Source organism: Fundulus heteroclitus, unplaced genomic scaffold, assembly GCF_011125445.2.
Source record: "Fundulus heteroclitus isolate FHET01 unplaced genomic scaffold, MU-UCD_Fhet_4.1 scaffold_199, whole genome shotgun sequence".
In the NCBI taxonomy this organism is placed as follows: Eukaryota; Metazoa; Chordata; class Actinopteri; order Cyprinodontiformes; family Fundulidae; genus Fundulus; species Fundulus heteroclitus.
Genome location: NW_023396610.1, coordinates 228,982 through 252,676, shown reverse-complemented (window position 1 = coordinate 252,676; position 23,695 = coordinate 228,982). Strand labels below are relative to the sequence as shown.

The following is a 23,695-nucleotide window of genomic DNA, read 5'->3' as shown; positions in this document are numbered from 1 at the left end:
CCGGAATATAGATTGACCAGTAAATTGATAGCTTTGGTCATTTTTGTTCCACTCTGTCTAAACCGCAACAGAGCAAAGACATCTATCCATCTCAGTTCCATCCTGCCATCACTCAAGATACCAAAGATACTTTGAATCTGTACACTGGAATCAAAGACTAACGTATGACCGGAGGAAGCGGTCAACCTTTTAACAGCGTATAACTATTTAATCAGATTTAGAGGAACTTACTCACACCACGGCCACTTTACACTCTGTGCAAACTGCATCAGTTCACACAAAAGACCATAGTTTGAAGAAATATGAAACATTGGGAGTCTTTTTTGGCTGCTCCTTCATTCAGGGTCCACCACAGCTAATAATCACAACTTGCACAGTGACTTTGCAGAGTTCTTATGCAAGAGTGCCTTCCTGACACAACCAGGTCCACCACATCAAAAACACAGATTTAGTCCGTTACACCACAGAGGGACTAAGAATCACGAAACACAGGTTACCAAAACTACTAGATACTCTACTTGAAATCCTGTTCATGAACACCACAAACAGGATTGGTGAGCAGGAGCAGAAATGGCAGAGTCCATAACACAAGCTTGACTTGTACGGAGAATGTGGACACAAACTTGCTTTGGTTAAAGGAGTTCCAGATTGCCCTTTAAATACTCTCACTCCTACTCCCACAGCAACCTCACAAAAGGAAAAGGTAATAAGACTTTTATAAATTTGCAAAACACATGTCCACTGGAAAACCAAGTTCCTGTAGCCCCATCATGGTTGGGAGTGAAGGACATAGTTCTGATCTCCTGTTCAATTGCCTGCAATGTCTGCTGACACATAGTTGAATGAACACACTGGTCATCATGAATCATCCTCAAACTGAAGTCGGACTATCTTTAAGTTTAATTATTTAATGAAAGTAAATGTACTGTAAGGGCAAATAAGTCTTTGTAGGCTGAAAATTCAGAATAAATAAATAGACTGTTGATTTTGGGCTCCATCTTTTTACATTTCTGTCCTTTTCTCTGACTTTCAGACATGTCAAAGAGGTGGTATTTGAACGCTGACTTGGCAACCCATTTTATTTGACCATGCAGACATGTTCACTGCTCTATGATCGCCTACAAATAGTATAAAGTTGTCAGTTTATAATGATGGATTACTAATATTTTCTCCTGCTGCTGTTGTTATACCTCCAGTTCTTGGTGTGAGGAGGTCCAGCTTCTAGCCTCAGCAGGGCATAACGTGCAGCACTGAGCGACAGTCCTCTTATTCCATCTCCCCACTCCTTCTCTGCCCTAATGTTATTTATCAACAGAGACGCAAACAAGCATCATGAGGCATTAATGTTATAGATGCAGCTGTCAAAGAGAAACATCCATCCTAACAAAATAGTATACAAATTCAATGTAGAAGGACATTGAGTCAGTACATACCCTTGGTATTCAATGTATTTGTAGATCATTCCTGCAATTCCCATGGCCACTATGGCATAGTACCAGGAAGATATGAACATGAGAGCCAGACACATACTCATGCCAAGGAATGATAAAGCCCTACAGGTGTGATACACATGTAGTTACATTATGTGATAAAAAAACAACAAATGTAATTAAACAGTAATAAAGCATTATTGACCACAGCTTGTAGTTTCTCAAGGATTCCCCTCATTGAAGGTGTGAAAACTTTCAAATGTGATTGACACAAAGAGAAAACATAATTGAATAAACTAACCAATGGTAGTATTTGAACCTTGGCCTCCAGTTGGGTGTCCGCAAGAGAGTTTGCACTGCACAGGCTAAGTTTACAAAGAGATAGCACATCAAAAAGAACCTGTTGAGAAAGAAAATATTATAAAAAATAAAGCTCTAAACAAAGTAAATCACTGGTGTGTCTAGCTGGTGTGAATCTAGCTAAAAAGCAATAGCCATTTGTGGTTAATCCTCCTTGGACTGACTGCAGGACAATTTACAGGCAGTTTTCCTTGTGCTTGCATATTGCAACATGGCCATTTTAACCGCATTTCAGTATTAAAAATCTTCCTTTAATTGGTCTTATCAATTCTTTAAGTTTTAATTTGCTACAGAATAACTGAAATGCCTCACTGTGTGTGTGTAATTAATCTATGTATGGTACGCAGCTCGGTAGGCAATTTGGGGTTAAGTGCCTTGCCCAGGGGCATATCGATGTGTGACAAGGGGAAGCTGGAGTTGAACCAAGAACCTTCCGACGACTGCTCAACCCATAATATATTATGTATTTGAGGTTTTGAATTGAATTTATAAAATAAAATAAAGCTTATTGAGCTGTATCTGTGCATGGATCAGTTATATAAAAGTGTGGTTGTTTATTTGCTCGTTTGTGAGGAAACTGTCAATGTATCATCTGATATGTTGTGCATCGTGTGTGCTTACATGGACAGGATGGGAGCAACCATGTCCAGTGAGGCAATAAGTATTCCCAGCTCCGCTATCAGGCCAGTTAGCAGCAGAGCCCATGTTGGCTCTCCATTAGCCTTTCCGTGACCAAACACCTAGACAAAAAGGAACACATTTTTGTGCAGCAATGCAAATCATTTCTTGTTTTGCTCTTTACCATATTCAAATGCACTTACAGATAAGCTTGCAAATGCGTACCACAACACACAGAGAAACATTGGGGAGCCATTCAGAATGTAAACATATTTTTTAGCGGAAATGTGAAATAGGAAGTAATTCATTTTCCCCACCCTGAGGAAGGGAATAATGTTGTCCTTGGCAATCGCTTGTAAAAGCCTTGGGGCGCCAGTGAGGGACTGTAGGCCCGCACCAACAGTAGAGAAGAAGGAGCCGATGACAATAACCCATCGAGATGGCCACGAGAGAATGCCCACAACAAGATTCTGTTCAACAGCATTTCCAAATCTGTAAGCGATTCATAACTGAGTAAGATTGGCAATGATGATAATGTGATTTCTGTCGTTTTACTTTTTTTTTCTGTCTAAATGTAAGCATTCACAAAATGGTCTCTACATAAACTGTAACAACTTAAATAAACTTACTTGTCCCTCAAGACTACTCCGTCAATACAGGACCCAAACAGGACCACAGAACTTAAATCTAGTGATGGAAGTCAAGGAGCATAAGGTGACATATGCTTATATTCATACAACTATATCAAATTAGCTTTAATATTCTCTTTAAGGTAAAACATTGTCATGAGTGTGGTAACCACTAGGATACAAACAAGTGAAGTAGTTGTAATGGCTAAAATGGTTCCCACAGGAATGGACTTCTGAGCGTCCCTGAGATCCCCGGATCTGTTAGAGCCTGCCATGATACCTGCAGAACGAGAACACACAACCATGTATAAAAAGATGTGTATAAAGAAAGAAAATATGTTAGACAATGCCCCCTACTGGCTCATTTCAACACTCCAGGTTCTACACATTACAGCAAACAGGCTTAAATCAGAGGCAACCGCACTTTCGTTCAGTTCTTTCTGAAAAGGTCTTGATGGCTGTCCAGGAGCCTTTGTCAATTCTGGTGGCTTTCATTTAAGCAACCTGTAGTTGGTGCACTGCTGTTTTTAAGCATATGGAGACCCATCCTCCTAGGCGCAGGAGAATTTGCACAGGTATTCTACTCATTGGACATTAGGGGGTGGGGAAAAAAACTACAGTTTAAATGAGTTGGACAGATAACTCTTAGCTTAGTCATGTTACAAATGATGTAAGCAAAGCCTTTATCGTACCTGTAGCAGATGGGAAGAAGATTCCCACCAAAAGTGTAAAGGACGTAGCGATGTCTGCCGACACATAGTTGATGAAGTTCTCCGTGGGACTGTGGGCATCCACTGAGTGCAGCCCTGCCTTTTCTAAGATCTCTCCTTTCTGTAAGTAGTTGCTCCACATGTTTTCTATGATAGCAAAAATACATTTAAACAAATGGTCTCACATTAGATCAACATAAAATAAAACCATATCCATTTCTGTACAGCATAAAACTAAAAAAAAATACCCAAGTTAGATGTGAAAATTAAATTGAGCTTAATACAGAAACATAACTACTCAACTGTTGTATTTATAACAAACATAAGTAAATACATATTTATTTCAAAGTGCTCTACAGCACAAAGACAATCAAACAAGACAAGCCACAAATTCGACAATAATACAACACCTATTATAAAGTTGCAAACAGATGGAAAAGTTAAAAATGCCTACAAATGGAAGCCTGTCAAAAGAAGTACACAACTTATTTTGAAACTGAACAAATCAATACGTTTTAAATTTGGTTTTAGAAATAGGTAGGTTTGTATTTGGGAGACTGCCTGGAAACCAAAGGCTTTGCCATCAAGTTTGGATCTGATAATTTTCTGTATAATTAGGAGCTAAGCGTCCTAAGATTTTTTTGTGAGACTGTAAGGGATAATACAGTCCCTAAATCATGTACCAGCAATGTCATCAATAGCTTCACATGTGATAAAATCTTAAAATCAAACCTTGATTTCACTGAGAAATACTGTATGAGGCCAGCACTGGCATGTTAGGGTATCATTAAGACATTCGACTTGAATCAAATAGTCAAGACTTGATGTCTGGACAAGAAAAGCTTATATTATGTTGAGGTGATTTTAGTTTGTATCAGAGTTTTTATATAGAGCACTGATTACTCATAGCAACAGTGAAACTGTAAATCATGTTTTCTAATGATATTACCCAGGGCATTGAAATGAAGAATGAACATAATATATCCAAGTCCAGAACCTTGCGTAACACCATACAAGACTGTGGTATGAATAGATGATTAATTATGTATACGTACAAACCAAAGTCAGTATCAGTAAAATGTAAACTGCACCACTTCAAATGAGAAACATGCCTCAGTTTCATGTTACATTTACCTCTGATAATCCCACTGCCCAGTCCAGGAATGGCCTGTATCTCTGTCACGTTATTCTGGATAAAATAGTCATCACATTGAGCAGTGCTCAGGTTCCCACCGATGCAGAACCGTTTCGATAGCTGACTGAGCACTGTAATGTTCCCTATTACCACAGTTTTTGCACATTCCTCAAAGTCATCTTTCACCAAAGTCCTGTTGCCCAACATACATATCCTGCAGCAACAGAGTACACAGAGGGTAATTAGATACAGATGTGAAAAAGAAAAACAGCATAGATACTAAAATTCCTAAATTCTTCATAGTAATGCATGCCGGTCATTTCCAAAAGTGCAAGAAATTGCACTCGCTTTTCTTATAGCAGATAAGCTCTACATTAAGGCTACTAATAAATCTCCCAACATCCTCCTCAGACACGTTTCCTAGCACTTACGGGAATTCCGGCGGGTGAGTCAGGGATTTTATTGCCCCAGCGTAGATTGAGACGATTGAGATAATAACACAGGCCAGGAATAGGGAGGCCAACTTGTTGACATATTTGACCCCCACGAAAACCACCACAGCCATAAGGCTGAGGCACAGGCTGCCGTACACTCGCATGTTGTTGAGCAGGGCACTCTCGCCACCAAGGTGATCAGCGGAGTGAAAAATAGCCGCCTGAGGGACCAGATATTTCTTGAAGAGAAAAAGGAAATCAACAAATAAGTAAACACACAAAATATTTTTTAAAATGTTATTCCTGTTAAAAAAAATACATTACCAGCAAGCAGCAGGTTAAAGTATTTGCTACCCCACCCCCTAAACAAAGCTCACAAACAATCCTAATTCAAGTGTCTAAAACCTTATAATATGATTTGCTCCAGATCTTCTTGGTCACTATGCTCTATGTTGAGTGTAAATTTTTTTGTACTTTAACTATGTTGTTATTGGCGAACATTGTTTATCAGAGTGACATAACTTTCCGCTGCTGTTGTTGACACACAGCTGTTTATTCTTAAAGCCCACTGAATCCAGTTAGACAGCTCAAATAGGTTAATGACATAAGGACATGGATGATTTGTCCTATATAACACAGACAGAAATGTAGTTGCAGTGTCGGACTCTATTTTTTTAATATGGACTACTTCTTAAAACTATGATGTGCTGAAATCTATTTGGAAAGAAATGTGCAAATCCAGACACTCTAACAGTATTTAGCAGCAGGAAGCATATTAGTCCAATTTTAACTTCCAGGAAAGTGACATTATTTTTTCTCACTACTAATAAAACTCTTAATGACCAAAATCTATTGCATCTCCAAACACCATATAGTATTCTACACTAGCAGAAAACCACTCTCTGACCACAGACACCCTTGTGGCTCGTAGAGTTTTTAAAAGTAGAATGGAATTCTGAGGCTTTAGCTATCAGGCTCTGGGTTTATGGAGCTAGTTTCCATTAAGAACGCCAGCTCCAAACAAACACTCTTCTGATAAAAGGCTAGCATTTAGGGCCTGGTTGTGGAGACCCACAGCCTTTCCCTTTGTCTTATTGTTGACCAAAGCCACTGGAAGTAATCTCATTAATAACCCCCCCCCCCACCCCCAGGAAGTAGCTTTTTAATTTCTAATTTTAGACATGTATCTGATATTGCACAAGGATACATTTATGCAGTACACTTGATCTTAAAGAACCAATAACACATACCTAGTATGAAATATTAGTGGGCATGCAATGGAGGAATCATATTTTGACAAACTTACCAAGAAGATTTCGATGGCTCCGAGAATGTACATAGCAGAGGCAAAGGTGGTGCCCAAATAGAAGCACAGCCCCACTGCTCCTCCAAACTCAGGGCCAAGTGAGCGTGAGATCATGAAATATGCCCCTCCAGCTATGAAAGAGAAGAACAACTGTTTCACATTAAAGTGTATAGAAGTAAACATGGAAGCAAACTATTATTCACCTCCAAACAATGTACACAGTTTTTTTTTTTTTCCCCGACAGGAGACAGCACAGTGAAGCTGATCATTGGAACTCTTCTGTCCAACCATTCTCCATGTAACTAAATGTGTTTAATTTACATGACTGGAAATTTTTACCTGCTTAAACAGCTATAAGTTTTTACTAAAGAGGACGATTGCGGTAGGTTAACTCGCAATTGTTTACTATTACTTTGAGTTTTCGGCTGTGCATTAAAGGGGTCATGAGAAAATATTAACATTTTCTGAGGTTTGGGGGCTATAATATGATCTGCTGTGCACTGATGAGGCATGTGAATATCAAAAGTGGGTACCAAAGGACCTGCTCAGGGGCGGTCAGCTTTGTGTCTTCAGATCAGAAAACTCTATCTTTCTATGTAATTCATATTCTCCAATCAGAGCACACTAGCAAGCAAACAATTTGTTGGAGAATGTACGTATGTAGCAGTATCAACTGCATGAAATGGTTTATACAATGATGTCAAGGCACCTGTAACAACTTAAAGAGCAAAAACTAAATAATAATCCTGGTGGTCTGTTCTGACTAGATGGCAAAAACAGGGTTAAAAGTGCCTCTAGTTACAGTAATTGAAATGGACCAATTTGCTGTCAAAATGTTATTTTTGTTTAGGAACTAGTTAAAATATCTAAATAAGAGCCGCTGTTTTAGGAAGTCAGCCAACATGTTTTAGCAAAAACACCAGAAGAGAACATACGTATGTTGGGCAATGGCATAAACCACATGTTATTACGTGAATGACGTTGTAATCTATAAATTATGTTAAACATTACTTAAGGTAAATTATGATATACAAACGAGAACTATTTCCAATTGGAGCTGTAAACTTAGTTTAAATATTTAGGTGGTAACCCATTTTAACCTGGCTGAAATGAGTTTAGAACTAATAATTGTTAAGGAGAGTCTGGCACAATACTGCAAACAATTAACCATCAAGAAGCTGCACGATATTAGGCAAACCTACACATACAGGATAAGAAAAACAGCAGGGTAGTGTAAATATATTATTATAGACTTTTATTATAAGGTAAATACACTGGTGATCTCTGGGTTCTCAGCTTTACCTGGAACAACACCGTTGGTTGCAATGGCACTCATAGATATGGCTGTTAGCATTGTCTGTTAGAGAATAAGAAAATATGACATTAGAGCATATTTCAACATACTTTGGTGTAGCTAAAATTGCTTTCCAAAGCAAATAAAAAAAATTAAAACACAATTTTCTGAAAGTGATGGCATGCAGTATGTGGAACAACAAAAGGCGTCTGTCTTTTCTCATAAACAGAAAATGTACTTTTTTTCGTTGGGACTTTGACACAATTAAAACACTGCTCACAGGCATAAAGGAGGGAAAAATTGCAAAAAAAATAATTGGAAAACCTAAAGCGTAAAAATGAAGACATCTAGTAAGAACACACAAGGTGTTACTGCAAACTTAATTCATACAAATGGAAGTCTAGACAGACCAACATAATCTTACGCATTTAAGACATTTGGTCAAGAGGGAGGTTGATTGTCAAAAACAGTGGAGGGAATGTCAAAGTGACAATTTGCTTTACAAAAATGATTGCACCATCACAAAAACAGGACAGCTCCACCAGGGCCCATCTTTGCTTGATCCAGAACTTATGCAAGTGTAGTGTCCAGAAAAGGGTGGCTGACATCTCTCCAGACCCGACACACCTTAGACACAAACCGCTCAAACTACTACCTTTGTGTCGGTGCTAAAAGAAGGCATTTGCACAAAGTAAGCCATCACAGAGACAGTTTCTTCTTCCAGGCCCTTTCTCAGATAAATAATGAACAGTCAGAGTGCCCATCTACTCAACAATATATTTACACCAATTCATTATTGTCTTCTTCTTTTGTAATAAAACTCTATATATGCATACACATTTCCTTTATTTCCCACCAAATATATATTTGTATCTTAAAATGTCGGTATAGTGAGAGCAAAGTGAAACCAATGTAAAAGTCCTTGTTTGTGCACACCTGATTCTCATTCTAAAAGAAATGGACATGGTTTATGTAACAATATGCATTTCATTGACTAGTTTATGAAGAACAAATAAGTTTCATTGAAGGAGAGAGACTAAGCGTGTGGAGATATTGCATGTTCATACTAACACATGAGCAGCACATGAGGACGATCAGAAGGGACTGTACAATGCCGGCCATCCCCACAATCCACGTTAGTCGAAGGAAGAGAATGACCCCAAAGATGTTCTGGAGACATGGCAGGTAGACGCCCATCAGTGTGCCCATGTTGGGAGACTAGCAGGGAGACAGAGAGGGAGGGTATGGTGGACCATTGAGCATGACATTTCAGAATACAAGTGTACTGATCGTTAATATTGATTGATGTACTTTGCAAAGGTCACTCAATCATGTTATCGGGCCTTTGCATGTATTTAGGTCTTACATGGGCCCGGGCTAACTGCAGATTGCCTTGTTTAATAAGCAATCTATCAACAAGCCTTAATAACATAGACAAGAACGTGAGCCAAGAGTAGAGTTTAATGTTTCCAAAGCTAAAAGGACAGCCTGTACATACGGTACAAAAACAAAACAGACTTCTGGACTGCTGACCTTGGGGGTCTTCCTCCGTGAGGCTTCAGCACTTTCTTCCTCTTCATGCTCCTTGGCACCTTGCGTGATACTAGTGTAGTTGACCAAGCGGCTGAGCAGAGAGGAAACCTTCGGCCGGATGTCCAGCTCTTCCTGGAACAGATTATCTGAAGGTGATTTTCAGGTGGGTTTGGGTTTATCACATAATGGACGCATTGTACAAGAAAAACAACAGACCTCAAATAAAGCCAGGTTCCTGTCATAGAAGTCATTCTTCCTGCCGGCGGTATCGGCACTGTTAAGAAAAGGGCTGTCTTCTTTATGATTTCCATGTCCTGTCAGAGCATAATACAAAAATGAAACTTTGAGACTAGAATACAATTATTTAGAGAAAAAACAAGTAATACAACAGCAATTCTTCACCTAAGGCTGTGACAGTTAGAAGCATACTTATTTCTTTAAAAGCTGCATAAATAATGATGTGTTGGTGTATTCAACAGGTGGGGTAGCGTCTTTGAATTTAAGAAAAAAAAGGTGAAAATTACTTTTGATTGTCCTTTAATCATCCAGTAAATCAAATTGCGTGAATTTTTTACTACGTCTGCAACCTCCTAAACTCTACACAATGGCCAAAGTTTCACATATTTAACCACAATTATATTGAGTGTTTTTGTATGGCATGCTAAAATACATATGCAATTAAATTGTTTTGTTTATTTCAGCCTGAAGCAGACCTACATTTAAAAGAATATAAATTTTGCTTTGAAAATAGGGGATCAAAAAAGGGAGACGGTTTAGCAACTTTTTCTCTAAACCTGAGACAATTGGGTGAGGGTGGGAGGGGGATATTTAATTTGCACATTTAGAAATGTAATTGTTAAAAGATCTTGAAAACAATGGCATTACTGAGATAAAATCCAAATGGTAAAAAATGTAAACTCAAAACCACAAGCATGTTTGCTTGGTTAGTAATTAAAAATGGAAAACAAATCTTTCTTTTTTGATGGTCTTCTTTTCCAGCTTTTAACTGTCACTGTTAATTTTAATTAGAAGATCTTAACAACGTCCACGAAGCAGAAACGCAATTCACACAAGCAAAATGAAAAAGAAAAAAAGAAAACTAGCATTACATGCCGACAAGCAGAGTCCAGGTGATAAACAGTCAACTAATTAGATTTCCCTTTCATTTATTTTTGCTTCTGAAGAAAGAGTCAAACAGAGATAAGCACGACTGCTGGGCCAATTATTGTACACAAAACATTACGGGAAACTTTAACCTCACACACTCAAACTCAGGCATGCACGCACCTCATTACCAAGAAATTACCTAACCTCGAGTTATTAGAGCATGTAAACTTCAACAGGCTGCGATTTAAAACCTAAATTAATCCTGCAACTATAAGCTGTCCAACTTACCAAGGGGGCACGAAATGAAAAAAAAATTAAGTATTCTCAACTGTGCGGCGTGACCTTCAAGGCAGGTCCTCACTCACCTGTGTTCTGTGTCGCACTGCTGCCAATAATGCTGTAAGGAAGCATAGTTATGTGCTGTGAGCAGTGTGCAGGAGAGTACCCTGTGTTCTAGCTTAGGGAATTGTCGATTTCTATCCGGGACGCTCGGTCACCCATGGTGAAAAGTCATTCACGGGCCCGGTCTAACACATGGTGTCCGGACAAGGGGGGGGGGGGGGGGAGCAGTGGGGAGGATGGAGATGTGTTCCAATTCACATTAATGTGCAGGCACAGACACACGTAAATAGCCGTGTATCATTACTTAGGTCATTATGTCATGACTGAGACACAGCTTTAGATTGATGCTGATAGATGAACTTTAAAGAATGACCGATTAACACAAGTTACATGCAAATTTTTGTTTGCATGAAACAAAAAAGACATCATCAGGCATTGTTTCTTTGGTTTACACTCGTCTGCAGGCCAGCGGTCACAATTTCAGGGATGAGGATTTTCCCTTCCTGGATAGGGAGGAACATTGGTTTAAGAGGGGTGTAAAGAAATTTTTTTTTGTAAACCCCACTCGTGTGTTAATGGCGGCATTTGTTAAACAGGGGTGGAGGCCTCCGGGTCCAATAGTCCCCCTTTTACAATGCTGTTATTGCAAGCATGGCTCAGCCCTCCGGAAACTATAAGAGGCCTTCAGAGCACTAATGATCGACTGCTAAGGAGATACTTGTCTTATTCATGTGAGCGACCAGTTTTTATTGTCACTGTTAAACCCTTTGATCCACTACGCAAAGGCACTGCTTTTTACCCATAACTCCTCAGGCTGAAGTAGTCTCTTGGAGAAGAGACAAAATATTTCAACAAAGAAGAACCCATCCAGAGGACCTAGTTAACGTTTTTATCCCTAAATATTGTTTATTATCATCATGAGAATACAGTTGCCTAGCTGAGTGGTGGATCCCTAAAGCTCATACCAGGGATCTGTTGGCTGCTTCTCTGATTAATGATCTCTGCTTTGCTTGTCTTTTAAGGTAGACAACCGCATCTTGGTAGGTTATGCCTATTTGCCATAATCCTGACACATTAATTGCAAAACTATTCACCCATCTTGCCATTTTTCTTGTTTTGCTGCCTCACAGGATGTAATTAAAATAGTTTACACCATTTCATTAACACAACATGGCTACTACTTTGAATGTGTATTATTTTTGCATTGGGAAGCAAACAACAATTTGGACAAAATACCAAAAGCTTCAGCATGCATAACTGTTCACCCCACTAAAGTCAATACTTTGCAGAGCCTCCTTTTGCTACAGTTATAGCTACAAGTTGTTTTCGATAATTTAGAGGAGTCGCCCATGTGCCTTTCTGGTGAACTCAAAATGAGCCTTCTCATTTTCATCACTAAGTAATGGCTATTTTCCTTCCAATCCTCCATAAAGCCCAGCCCTACAAAGTGTATGGCTTATAGAGGGCCAATATACAGATCATCCAGTGTCTGCTGTGGAGCTCTGCAACTCCTTCAGGGTGGAGCTCTGCAACTCCTTCAGGGCTACCCTTGGTCTCTGTGCGGCCTCTCTGATTAATGCCCTCCTTGCCAGGTCTATGAGTTTTGGTAGGTGGTCCTCTCTTGGCAGGGTTGTTGTGGTACCATGTGCTTTCCATTTGAAGATAATGGATTTGATGATGTCCTAGGGGAACACCAAAGACTTGGATATATGTGTTTATAACCCCACTCTGACATGCATTTCTCAACAACCTTGTCCCTGACTTGTTTGGAGAGCTCCTTCGTCTTCATTATTTGATGCCTTTTGCTTAGTGGTGCTGCAGCCTCTGACGTGTTTCAGAAAAGATATGTTTATACTGACAGATGATGTGACACTTGGTAAAATGAAGTCCACCTGTATGCTGGTTACTGGTTGTACCAGAATTTTTGGGGGCTTAATAGCAAAGGGGATGGATATTTACAGGCTAATGTTCAATGTTTTATTTATTTCTGTTTTTTTATCATGTCACTTCACCAACTTAGACTAAGTAGTGCAGAGCCATTACATAAATCCCTTTAAAAAGAAGGGTGGGGGGGGGGGGGGGCTTTTGCAATGTATTGTTTGCTGAGTTTGGGACATTTATCCTGTTTTATCTTTCCTGTAAATTTGTCTCTGAGCTGCCTGTTGTCTTTGGTCTTTTTGACACTGTTCTCTAATATTATTCTTAACAAACATTTCAGACTTTCACAAAACAAAGGTTTTAAAATCAAATACAAAATAAAATAAAAAAAAAAAAATTCATAATTGGGTAACTTCAGAAAGCATAAATTGTGTTTCATTAATGTTTAATGTATCTCAAATTTCTTTGTCTGATGATTATTTTTATATCCAAGTTTTGACTTTACATAAGGAAGGATAACTGACACTGTCTGAAAATAGACAAATACTGCCCTCTAGTGTGATTTGAATGTGTTGCATTTCCATACACGCCCCATCCATCCATCCATCCATCCATCCATTTTCTGACCCGCTTAATCCCTCATGGGGTCACGAGGGGTGCTGGTGCCTATCTTCCGCTGTGAATGGGCGAGAAGCGGGGTATTCCATATTAGTGCATGATATTTCTCTTCTGTTCAGGATTAGGTGAAATTGATACAAGAAGGGGAAAAAAAAGAACCAAGAAGCAAAATATGTCCAAACTCTTCACTGCAATATGTTCTGTCCAATCAGAATTTCCCAAATCACGGTATTGTCCAAAACGTAAACTAGCCTTATGTTCTACCGTCTAAGGAGACAACATGGTTCTCTGACAACCACAAATTAAAGGTCTAATTGGAAAGATTCAGTGGCCTGTTATGAAGGCACATGCTGTGAGCACAGAACAGCACATGCCCATGTCATTCACAGTATGCCCGAGACCTTTAGCGGCCCAAACAAAGAAATCAAGCGGTGGTGTAATTGCAGATTATTTTTTCTGGTTGGATAACTTAATCACAGCTTCTTAATGTACATGAGCATCTTAAGAAAGGATTTTAAGGTTTCAACAGAAAATATTTTTTACTCATTAATGGCATCACAAAATTGCATTTTAAAAAAAATCAATTAGAGCATTAGAAATTCCTCTAGTATTTAAGATGTTGGCCATTTACATATGCTTCTGATGTAAGAACATTTTTGGGTTCCAACTATTTCAACATAATTTCTTGTTAATCATCTTGAACATAATCAATGCTAGAAAAAAAAACGTATCATGCCCAGGGTAGATATTAAAGCATTACAACAAAAAAAATCCAACTTCATTGTACAGTGATTGGTTAGCACGTCTTACTATAGATTTTAAAACAGTTTTAATTTTATTTAAGGGGACATATCATGCTTTTTAAGGCATTCCCTTTCACATTTAAATAATTTGACTGTGGCCTATATAAAGTGGAAGTACAATGCTTTGGTCTGAATTCTTCTTTATTGTAGCTCCATAAGCTCCTTCACACCCTGCCCCCTCCAGTTTGCAGATCGTTCCACTCCACCCCACTGCAACATTTTTGTAGTTTGATGGGGAACAGTGTACTCTGTCGCTTTAAAAATGGCTGAGTAAGTTTAACCACTAAGGAGTATTTATTTCATTTTTTTTTACACAACTTGCAATGGTTATTTCATGTTGGGGGAAGGGGTATCCCAACCATGCAGACGGTTCGCAAAAGTGCAGTTTCCACTACAACCCAAAAATAAAAAATGCGAAGGACCTCAAACGGAGCAGTTGAGTGCTGAATGCCAACATGTCTACCTTAGCTACGCTATGCTAAATGTAGCCTGTATCTGCAAGCTAGGAGAAGTGTATGTCACTGCAACCACTTACTCTGCCAGTCACCAGAACCTTGTTTTTCACGTGGAAACATTCTTTACAAAGCTGATAAAACACTGATTGTATATGTCGATGGATTTTAGACCGCAAAGCTCCTCCATTGTGTGGGCACTCTTCATGCTCACCCAACAAGTAAGAAATTTACTGTAAAATTAACCAAAATCATTCTCATTTGTCACCCGGGATAGAAGTAACATTCCTGAAAAACAATATGCCCTCTCCATCAACAATGTCTTAGTCAAGTTTTTCTCCTTTCAAAATTAGAGGTTACGGTGTGGAACTACTTCGGTGCACGGTGTAGCCCGTGTTCACTTCCTGGTTCCTGAGCCAATCATATGAGAGTTCTAGTGTTCCCAAAAGAGAGCTCAGCATTTGGTATGTTATCTTGGCAAAAGAGCAGCAGCCTGCTGACATGGAAGCCAGTAAGAGAAGCGGACCAGAAATATAACAGAGCACAACAGCATATAACTATTCTGTGTAAGTAAAAATTCAGTGGGATTTCACAGCAGCAGCGGACTATTAAGGAAAAAGTATAGGCTTGTATATGTGTTGTTCCGATTTGAAACACTAGGTGTCATTATTACTTATTGCTCATTTAACTGTGTCATTGTAAGATATTGGAAGCATTGTCAGAAGTTGTCTGATATTTTTCCAGTCTCTACCTCACACAGGTCGATCTCAACAGCAGTGATTTTGTGGATAATAACATTCTCTTAAACATTGGTTAAGAGCATCAATACACTTTCTTTATTTTTGTGTGGAAGCCATGATGATCGTGTTTGCCTGGTGTTGCCTCCCAACATCACAGTTTAAGGCCAAGGATCACGTTTAAGATGTGTGAGAACTATTTATTGTGTGGGTTACAACCAACAACAAAACATTTTCAATTATGCAATTGTAGCTTTGGCATCCTTGAGCTTAGACTACAAAATCGTGGCAGAAGAAAATGGCGGATTTGCTAAATTGGTATACTGGAAGTCCTTGACATTGTGTAGCTGTTCCCCAGCAAATACTGTGGACATACGTATCCACATAATGTAATAGAGGAAACTGAACTGCTTGAAAAGTATGACCCAAACAGAATATAAATATGTCTACACAGTAGCTTGAGAGACTAAATTGAACATTTCTGTACTCCTATAAACTCCATTTACACAACAAAATGTATTTGTGGGCTGAAAAAAAGTGGATTTTGCAGGATATGACCCCTTTAAGAGTGAGACAAAAAGAGTCCTCTTTGCTAAACCTTCTCTCTATGCAGCATTTAAGACTTAACACTAGGATGCACAATTGTCAAAGCTGAGAACACTGTGTGGAATGGTGCATTTATGTAAGGTTGCAGATATACATGTATGAGCACGTTTCATTTCATCTGAAATGTCAGTGAAGCCAAGTGTCTTCAGACAGCTTTGTCAGGCTTATGTAGCATTGGGTTGCTCTGATTTAAGGGTAGGTACAAGCAACAAGACACATTCATTTATTTACCTTTATTTAATCAGGAAGTCCCATTGGCAATAAAGTCTCTTTTACAATTATGTCAATTACAAGTAACAAGTATTTTAATGCCTTGTAAAGGTGTGTTAAAAATGTCTTGAAATAAATTAAACTCTTATCAAACTTAAAATAAAAACAAATTCCATTGACTTGAGCACGTTTAATCTGTTGGATATATATATATATATATATATATATATATATATATATATATATATATATATATATATATATATATATATATATATATATACCTGGCTCAAAATAGACAAGACTGCACACATTCTAAAAGCAGTCTGATACACCAGATTTAAAAGCAAATCCACAAATTAACAATGCTCAAATAACAACAATGGATTCCTTTTCACATGACAACATCATTTGTTTTTTAAACTAACCGCTCTGGGCAATATAATTACATAAAAAAATAATTTACTGTAAAGTACTTCAAAAACTCATCATCAACCTCACGGTGCTATGTTTTTAAGTACATTAATCTAAAATAATCTGACTTTGGTCTTGAATTGATTTTAGTTTCCTTCCCACCTTAGCCAGAGGCAAGAATCAAAATAACTGTCTCAACAGTACACCGGTATGAGGTGTAATCAGTGTTTCATGCAGCGTAAAACCTAAGCTGAACAGAGGAACGCTAACCTGCTGCGTCTTAAAGCAAATCAGATCAGCTTTGATGTGCTCTAATGATGAAAAAGGAATGGCAGCTCCATCTGATCACCTCAGGGGGTGAAGGTGGGTGGGAAGGAGATCATGATATTCTAGCGCAGACTTCTAAAAAGACAAAAATGAACTAAATGAGGACGTCAGTGTGTGTTGATCTAACAGGTAAACACACTGTGGCCTAAAAATATGCCTATAATAACTTTTGAAAATCTTCATGGTTTTAAATCTTAGGCTTGACTTAAATTATTTTTTCTCAGTACCGCTGTCACAAACCATATGAACCACTGGAGAACTAAGACAAGGTTTTTACTTTTGATTTAAAAGGCTGAATAAACAACATTTCCGTGGCAGTTTGACTCTACAATGTCCACAAACACACAGTAGCTATATTCTAATGATAAAATAACAAAGTTGAATAAATATCACTGGTGTAAACAATCAGTTTGTATTCAAATGTCTTGCAACAAAGTGGTGAAGTTCTTAGACCACATCTTTTCAAATTACCATCCTTAAAATTGCTATTGTAAATGTTTACAGTTATCTTTTGTTCCGTAAAACCAATCTTCATTTTAGCTTAACCTACTTACACAGAATGAATGTGATGATCTGACGAGATGCAGAGGCAGAAATTATATTCTAAACAAAAAGACGGCCCAAAGAATGTTCAAACTTGAAGGTTTAACATCTCAGCCAAAACTTGGGGAAACGCAACAGGGGTCAAAAAATAAAGTTGAGTTGAATAGAAATAGACAGGAAAGCTTAACTGGATGTGACAGAAAGAAAGATTAAAGCTCAAATGTGAACAAAAAACACCAACAATAGAAATGAAAAATCAAATCCAGAATTTAGTATTTCATAGGATTCCACAACCTTCATTTCTCCTGCCATGGAAGAATGACATTTTTTCTGCTTCTCCTTAAATCTACAATCATCTTTATTTTGTCCCTATTTACAATGGGTGGATTGGTCATCTATCTGTACTCTGTCTTTTGTCCATAGTTAATCAGAACCACAACTGCAGAGCTATCAGAGTCTTTTTTTTTTTTGTTTCTACATTTTATTCCTACTTGCTTTTATTATGTTTTATTTTCCTATATTTTAATCATGTAAAGCACTTTGCATTGTCTCTGTACTGAATTGTGCTATATAAATAAATTTGCCTTGCCTTGCCTTGCCTTTTTTTTTTACAGATGACGGTGCACCTCAGACTTCAATAAAGAGTCACAGTCCTCAATTAAAGTGAATAGTGAGAGTAAAGTACCCTGAGATGCTCTTCAGTTGCTGCTCACAAACTGTGAGACAAGATGCCTCTATCATGTTGGGAAAGGCTGGTTCAAGGTCATATGAAGTGTAAATTTTCCACCAGACAGCCTACATCATTTTGCATGAAGGCAAAAAAGTTGGCTTTTGGTCATATCTGACCAGACCACCTTCTCCTCCAAGTTGAATGTTTTGGCGTGTGGCTCATTCATGGAACATTTCTTGTGACTCTTTCTTCTTGCAACTCTTTCATAAGGCCCGGATTTGTGGAGTGGATGATTATTAGTTATTATGTTAAGACATTCTCTGACCCAAGCAGTAGAGCTCCTTTGCTTACCAAAAGTTGGCCTGGGTCTTTAGGCTGTTTCTCTGAAAAAATGCTCTTCTTTTCTATCAGTTTATGTTGATCATTATTTCTTGTTAGTTTTTGCAGCTGGCTTTTACTCAGTGTTCTGTGAGATAACCGTATCCCTACAGGTCTGGTGTGTTCCATTGTACAATATGGCCATTTGTTCAGAAATGTCCTCTAAACAAACCTCTGGGGCCTTCATAGAAGAGCTGTACTTGTACTAAAATCAAATTGCACATATGATTACTCTCTTTGCAAGGAGTGTAACTGTACAGACGCACACAAAAAAATTCCCTTTTCAATACGTATTCAGAATTAAACGTCATGGTACTGTATGCTTTTGGTATGCTTTAATCAAGAAAAATAAATGTTAAAATATATGTATTTTAATTTGGTTAGCAGTGAACACATAATCTTTTTTTTTAATTATTAAATTAAATTAATTTTACTTTTTTACATTTTGTAGCTTAAGAAATTTAAAGTATAAAACCAATTGGAGATTGGTCTTTTTTGTGTGAAAGTAGCCTAATCATAGACATTGGCCATGTTGGATCGATTATACAGCATTATGGCAATTTGAAAACAGTCAGTGTTTAGTGTTAATGTTTAGTGTTAATTTATAGATAACACTGTGACTATATTTGAGAATAAAACATATTTGAATCACTTTCAAGATATTTTGATATTTTAACAACCAAATGTTCCCGCTGTACCAGAATGCAGCATTCACAGCTGTTGGGAAAATCCCCTCTCATAAACGGAGATTCCTATTTTATATACAATGTATGGAGTTTGGGCTGTTTGGCCACTACATGTAGTTGTTTGGACATCAGCTGATATTTCTCCAGTACCAGTGAAGCTTAGATTGCATTTGATGTTTCAGTGCAGAGAGAGCAGCATAACGTCTGTTGATAAATGCATACCTACAAGCTTTGGATCAATCCACTTCTCTTTCTCCCCTCTAGCTGCATGAGAAATCTTAATGTTCCCAAACAGCAGAGATCACTGACAGCAGCCTGGAAGTCTACCCTGTATTGCTTTGTTGTCACTTTTTACTTGCGTTACACTGCACACATATGCTGCTTTCCATTTGTCCTCGGAAGTCCGAACTTGGAGCTGTGAATGACGTCACACTCGACTTAACAGCGTTCCAGTTCACAAAGTTGAAGAAGTTGGGATTCCAATATGGCGATGGCCAGGAAAACTGTTTTAGTCCCTCTTACGAACGTTGTTTAAAGCTGTACTTTCGAATGCAAACACCACTGTTAATTTGTTTGGATCAAAGTTGTAGCCGTTACATGTGACATTGATTTTAGACCCACTAAAATAAACATGTTTTCTTCTTCGCTTACTGTTATTAATGCAAGTAGCTGTCATTAAATCTGAAAATCAGCCTTAAAAATGTCTCAGACTTTCCGAGTGGAAAGTCCAACTTTAGGGGGCCGTTCCAGTTGATTCTTCCGGCTCAGAAATCAGAATCTCCCAGTTTTAGTTGCAGTTGGAACTAGGAAACTGATTTCAGAGATGGAAGAATAAATTGTAACACACCTCCCCCCCACCCTAAAATCAAACTTCCTGTCAAATGTTCAGTGAAGAGTAATACTTGTATGACTATCTAAATGTTATATAAATAATAGAGAACTGCTAAAAACAAAGTATGTTGCTGTGAGCAGCAGCCATCATGAATGCGGAAGTTGGGTACTGTCCAACTTTCCGACTCGTAATTGCAACTTTAGGGGCCGTTCCAGTTAAAATGTTCAACCTGGAGCTCAAAAATTTTGACTACCGATAATAAATGGAATGGAGCATTAAAGGTGTCTGGATAACAATTTTAGTTTGAAACAAATTTGAAAATTAGGATACAATTTACTTCCACAACACAACAATGTACTCCTTTGGATTGGTCCATCAAATTAAATGAGGACACATATGTTAAAAGGAAAACAAAACATTACCAAAGAAAATATACATACAATGATGCATACAATGATTGCCACATGTGTTTATAATTGAGGTAAAATACAGATTTTTACAAAACTGTTTTGTGTTTGTTTTGCTTTAATTCTGTGATTTGCTCAGTTTTTTGCAAATAACTGTTACTTGAGTGAGTCATTGCTAAACCTTCATCTACAATCCTTATGGCTTATGTAAACATGAGATCTAAAGGATTTTATTAATTACTACCTTACTCTGGAAGCTGTTCTGTTTTGCGGTTCCATTTTTTAATTAAAGGGAGAGTTTTGCCCCCTGAATTGCTGCATGACTGATCAATTAATCTGCTTCACAGTTTGAATTCTTTCGTAACTTTTTCATCCAAAATGTGTTAGCCAAAGAAAAAATGTTTTACTTCATTCCCAGTATTGACATTAATACTTGTGAGGAATTCTCCTGAGAATATTTGTTATTATGTTTAAACTGCCTGATTTCATGGTAAAGATGATGTGATTGTGAAAGAAGAATAATTATTTGAGTCTAAAGAGTTATTTTCTACCTGCAGAAATGAAAAAAAAGGCAAAACTACTGAAGTCAAACATTTAAAACATGATTTACTGTAAATGTTAAAAAAATGCTAAACTGCTTTGAGAATCAGTTTGTCATCTATCTACTGTCTTCACCATAAACAGTTACATAATTTTTTAAGGACTAGTACCTACATCTTTATGCCTCTGTGTGCTCTGCTCTATGCACATGACAACGCAGCAGGAACCACCAGAAGGAAAGCAAACAGTTTCCTCCCTTAACACTATTTCAGGGCAGGCAGTTCAGCAGGGCAATAACCACAACGTTGGTACTGCCCTGTGCTCACAGAGCTGAGTTCAGAGGCTGGAACAGACTCGGCACTGTGTCACTTCCTCCATGCATCAGACGTCACACTCTGGGCAACGACTCATAGCATCTAACATGGTCAAGCCAACTACTGTTAGGGATTGACGCAGAATGTCTCCCCACTTTAAGTTGTTTTAAACCATCTGACCACTTTCCAGCCCGTTTTTTTCCTCCCATTTTTATTTATTTAGTTAATTTTTGTTTGAAAAAAAGGAAAAAGTGAATACTGCAATTACAAAAGCGCTTACAACTGCTCTATTCGTTTCTAGCACCAGTTTTACTTATGTCAACGTCTGCAAATACAGGAAGTGGAAAATCATTTTAAATTCAGGCTATAGATAAATATGGGGCATTAAAATATAATTTTTTCCAGTTACATTTAATATTTAACAGTTGCTTTTTCCAGTGATAAACTGAATGTACTTCCTTCATGTCCGTTGTTCAGATTGATTGACCCTTCTTCCTCTCTATTCTCAAAGTTTAAACCATATGTATGGATCATTTTTTTTTTGTTATGGTTGTAATACTTTAAGTAATTCCCTTTGATTGGGTCAGTAAGCATTAAGACATCAAATTTGTGGTGTGCTGCAAAGTTCCGCCACAGACAAAGTTCAAGACTCTTGTCACTCGCTGTACTACCATAGAGTGATTAAGTTGCAATACGAGGCTTACTTGCATTCCAGGAATATACAAGCCAACAGCTGAAGCAACAAGACCTGACTGATGCATACATCAGCTGAAACAGAGGTCATTTTATCAATAAAACACTCGTATTCAAAACCGATCCACTCACATATGCACTAACCTACAGATTTGTTATGAACTAACAAAAACACAAAACTACTTTTTCATTATTATTATTATTTAAATTGTGGCCTTTTTTGTGTTTTCGATGGCAAGGATTTCACAGCCCACCACACGTCACTGCAACTGTATTCTACTTGTAGGTGGGAGGGATTGAGCTCAGCCCATCCTTAGGGTAACTAAGGTGCCTTATTTAGAGGCCACGCCTCTGTGGGTCTTTTACTTAGGGAGAGAAAAAAAAGTGTGGTTTCTCTGGTTTCAGCCCACGTAAACAGATGCTGTTTTTACAAAAAAAATAAGAATAAAACATGTCCGAGAGCTAGGATCTCCACTCCCTTCTCTTTCTCTTCCATCTGTTGTAGAAAACGTGTGTGCTGGCCCTGCTTCTTCTGTGTCGGTTCAAGTGAATGACAGCCAAGACATGTAGAGGCAGAGACGCGAGGAGATAGAAATTTGCTGGCGAGTTGTGAGAGGCCGATCTTTTCTTGTGAAAGGCAATCCTCTCCTGGCACAAAGAAAGTCCCATCTTTTGTGCGAAGATCTACTTGAGGCCCACCCCCAGCGTGTGTGTTGTTTCCCAACAGTTCTCTCCCCTGTTATCGTTTTTCCCTTTGTTGCTGAACTAGGCTTGCATTTATGTTTCAAACTGACAACATGAAGGAAAAGGGATGCATAGAATTTTATTTTTTTTTTTAAAAACAGTTTCTTCCAACTCTACCTAAAGGATGCTGTCAAAAATAGATCTGGTGTCTATTGAAATAAATTGTCCGGCCACAGACTATTGCCATGGTAACCATTCACCCAGATGTTCACAAAGCTCCCATTACAAGGCCTATCTTGCTTGTGCTGGGATTTAAGCGAGTAAAGAAGTGATACAAACTCAGAGGTACACTTTTCCAGCAGCTGACTTTACATCTATGTTAGGGAGGAACAGTAAAAGTTGTGAGACTTACCATCTGCACCATCTTGATGGTCAGGGGAATCCTGTCCTGTGTCCCTGTAGTCAACCCAGTTAATCCCTTCCAAACTGTCGTAGCTGGACTCAGCCTGATCCTTCACCGGTACGACTGTGAAGTGAGGCATGTTTTCATCCCTCTTCTTTGCGTCTCTCAGCTCAAACTCAGCTCACTAGGCTAGCCGTTAGCCAGCTCCAGTTCAACTCCCACTGAAGGCAACTACATTCCTCTAGACTGCGCTCACTTCCTCTGAAGAGCATTATCATATTCCCCGCCCCCAGGCCAGCCTCTGATGGGTTTTTTTGTGTGTGTGCACTCAACAGGTCTGGAGATCTGGGGAGGGGTGCAAATTGAAAGAAACCCACACACCCCTTCGACCAGAAGGAGTGACATGGCACCCAGCATTATACTGAGGAGTCATGCATGAATTTTCCCTTCTGAGTCATGCAGGACTATGCACTCATGGTGAAAGAGTGCAGGGTGACCCCTTCCTGATGTCTCTGTGTCAGAATGACAGCGAAAAGAGTGGCCTGTGTCTGCTCAAAGGTCCACGTCGATTATTCTCTGTTTATGAGCAAAACGCTGTTTTC

General features: G+C 38.4%; 1 protein-coding gene across 1 annotated transcript in view; it reads right to left on the bottom strand.

Annotated features, from left to right (window-relative positions):
- The window catches only part of slc12a4 (solute carrier family 12 member 4), a 30,481-nt gene extending 7,138 nt beyond the window's left edge, over positions 1–23,343 (bottom strand). Inside the window, exons 1-16 of the mRNA XM_012868240.3 lie at positions 23,103–23,343; positions 9,666–9,763; positions 9,450–9,581; positions 8,988–9,134; positions 7,925–7,979; positions 6,623–6,753; positions 5,314–5,555; positions 4,882–5,096; positions 3,730–3,894; positions 3,219–3,317; positions 3,038–3,095; positions 2,726–2,900; positions 2,412–2,530; positions 1,732–1,830; positions 1,434–1,553; positions 1,191–1,295 (exon numbers count right to left, since the gene is read on the bottom strand). Coding sequence (XP_012723694.2) covers positions 1,191–1,295; positions 1,434–1,553; positions 1,732–1,830; positions 2,412–2,530; positions 2,726–2,900; positions 3,038–3,095; positions 3,219–3,317; positions 3,730–3,894; positions 4,882–5,096; positions 5,314–5,555; positions 6,623–6,753; positions 7,925–7,979; positions 8,988–9,134; positions 9,450–9,581; positions 9,666–9,763; positions 23,103–23,232 — 2,090 coding nt within the window. The 5' untranslated portion in view covers positions 23,233–23,343. The remainder of the gene's footprint in view (positions 1–1,190; positions 1,296–1,433; positions 1,554–1,731; positions 1,831–2,411; positions 2,531–2,725; positions 2,901–3,037; positions 3,096–3,218; positions 3,318–3,729; positions 3,895–4,881; positions 5,097–5,313; positions 5,556–6,622; positions 6,754–7,924; positions 7,980–8,987; positions 9,135–9,449; positions 9,582–9,665; positions 9,764–23,102) is intronic.
- Between the last annotated feature and the right edge of the window lie 352 nt (positions 23,344–23,695).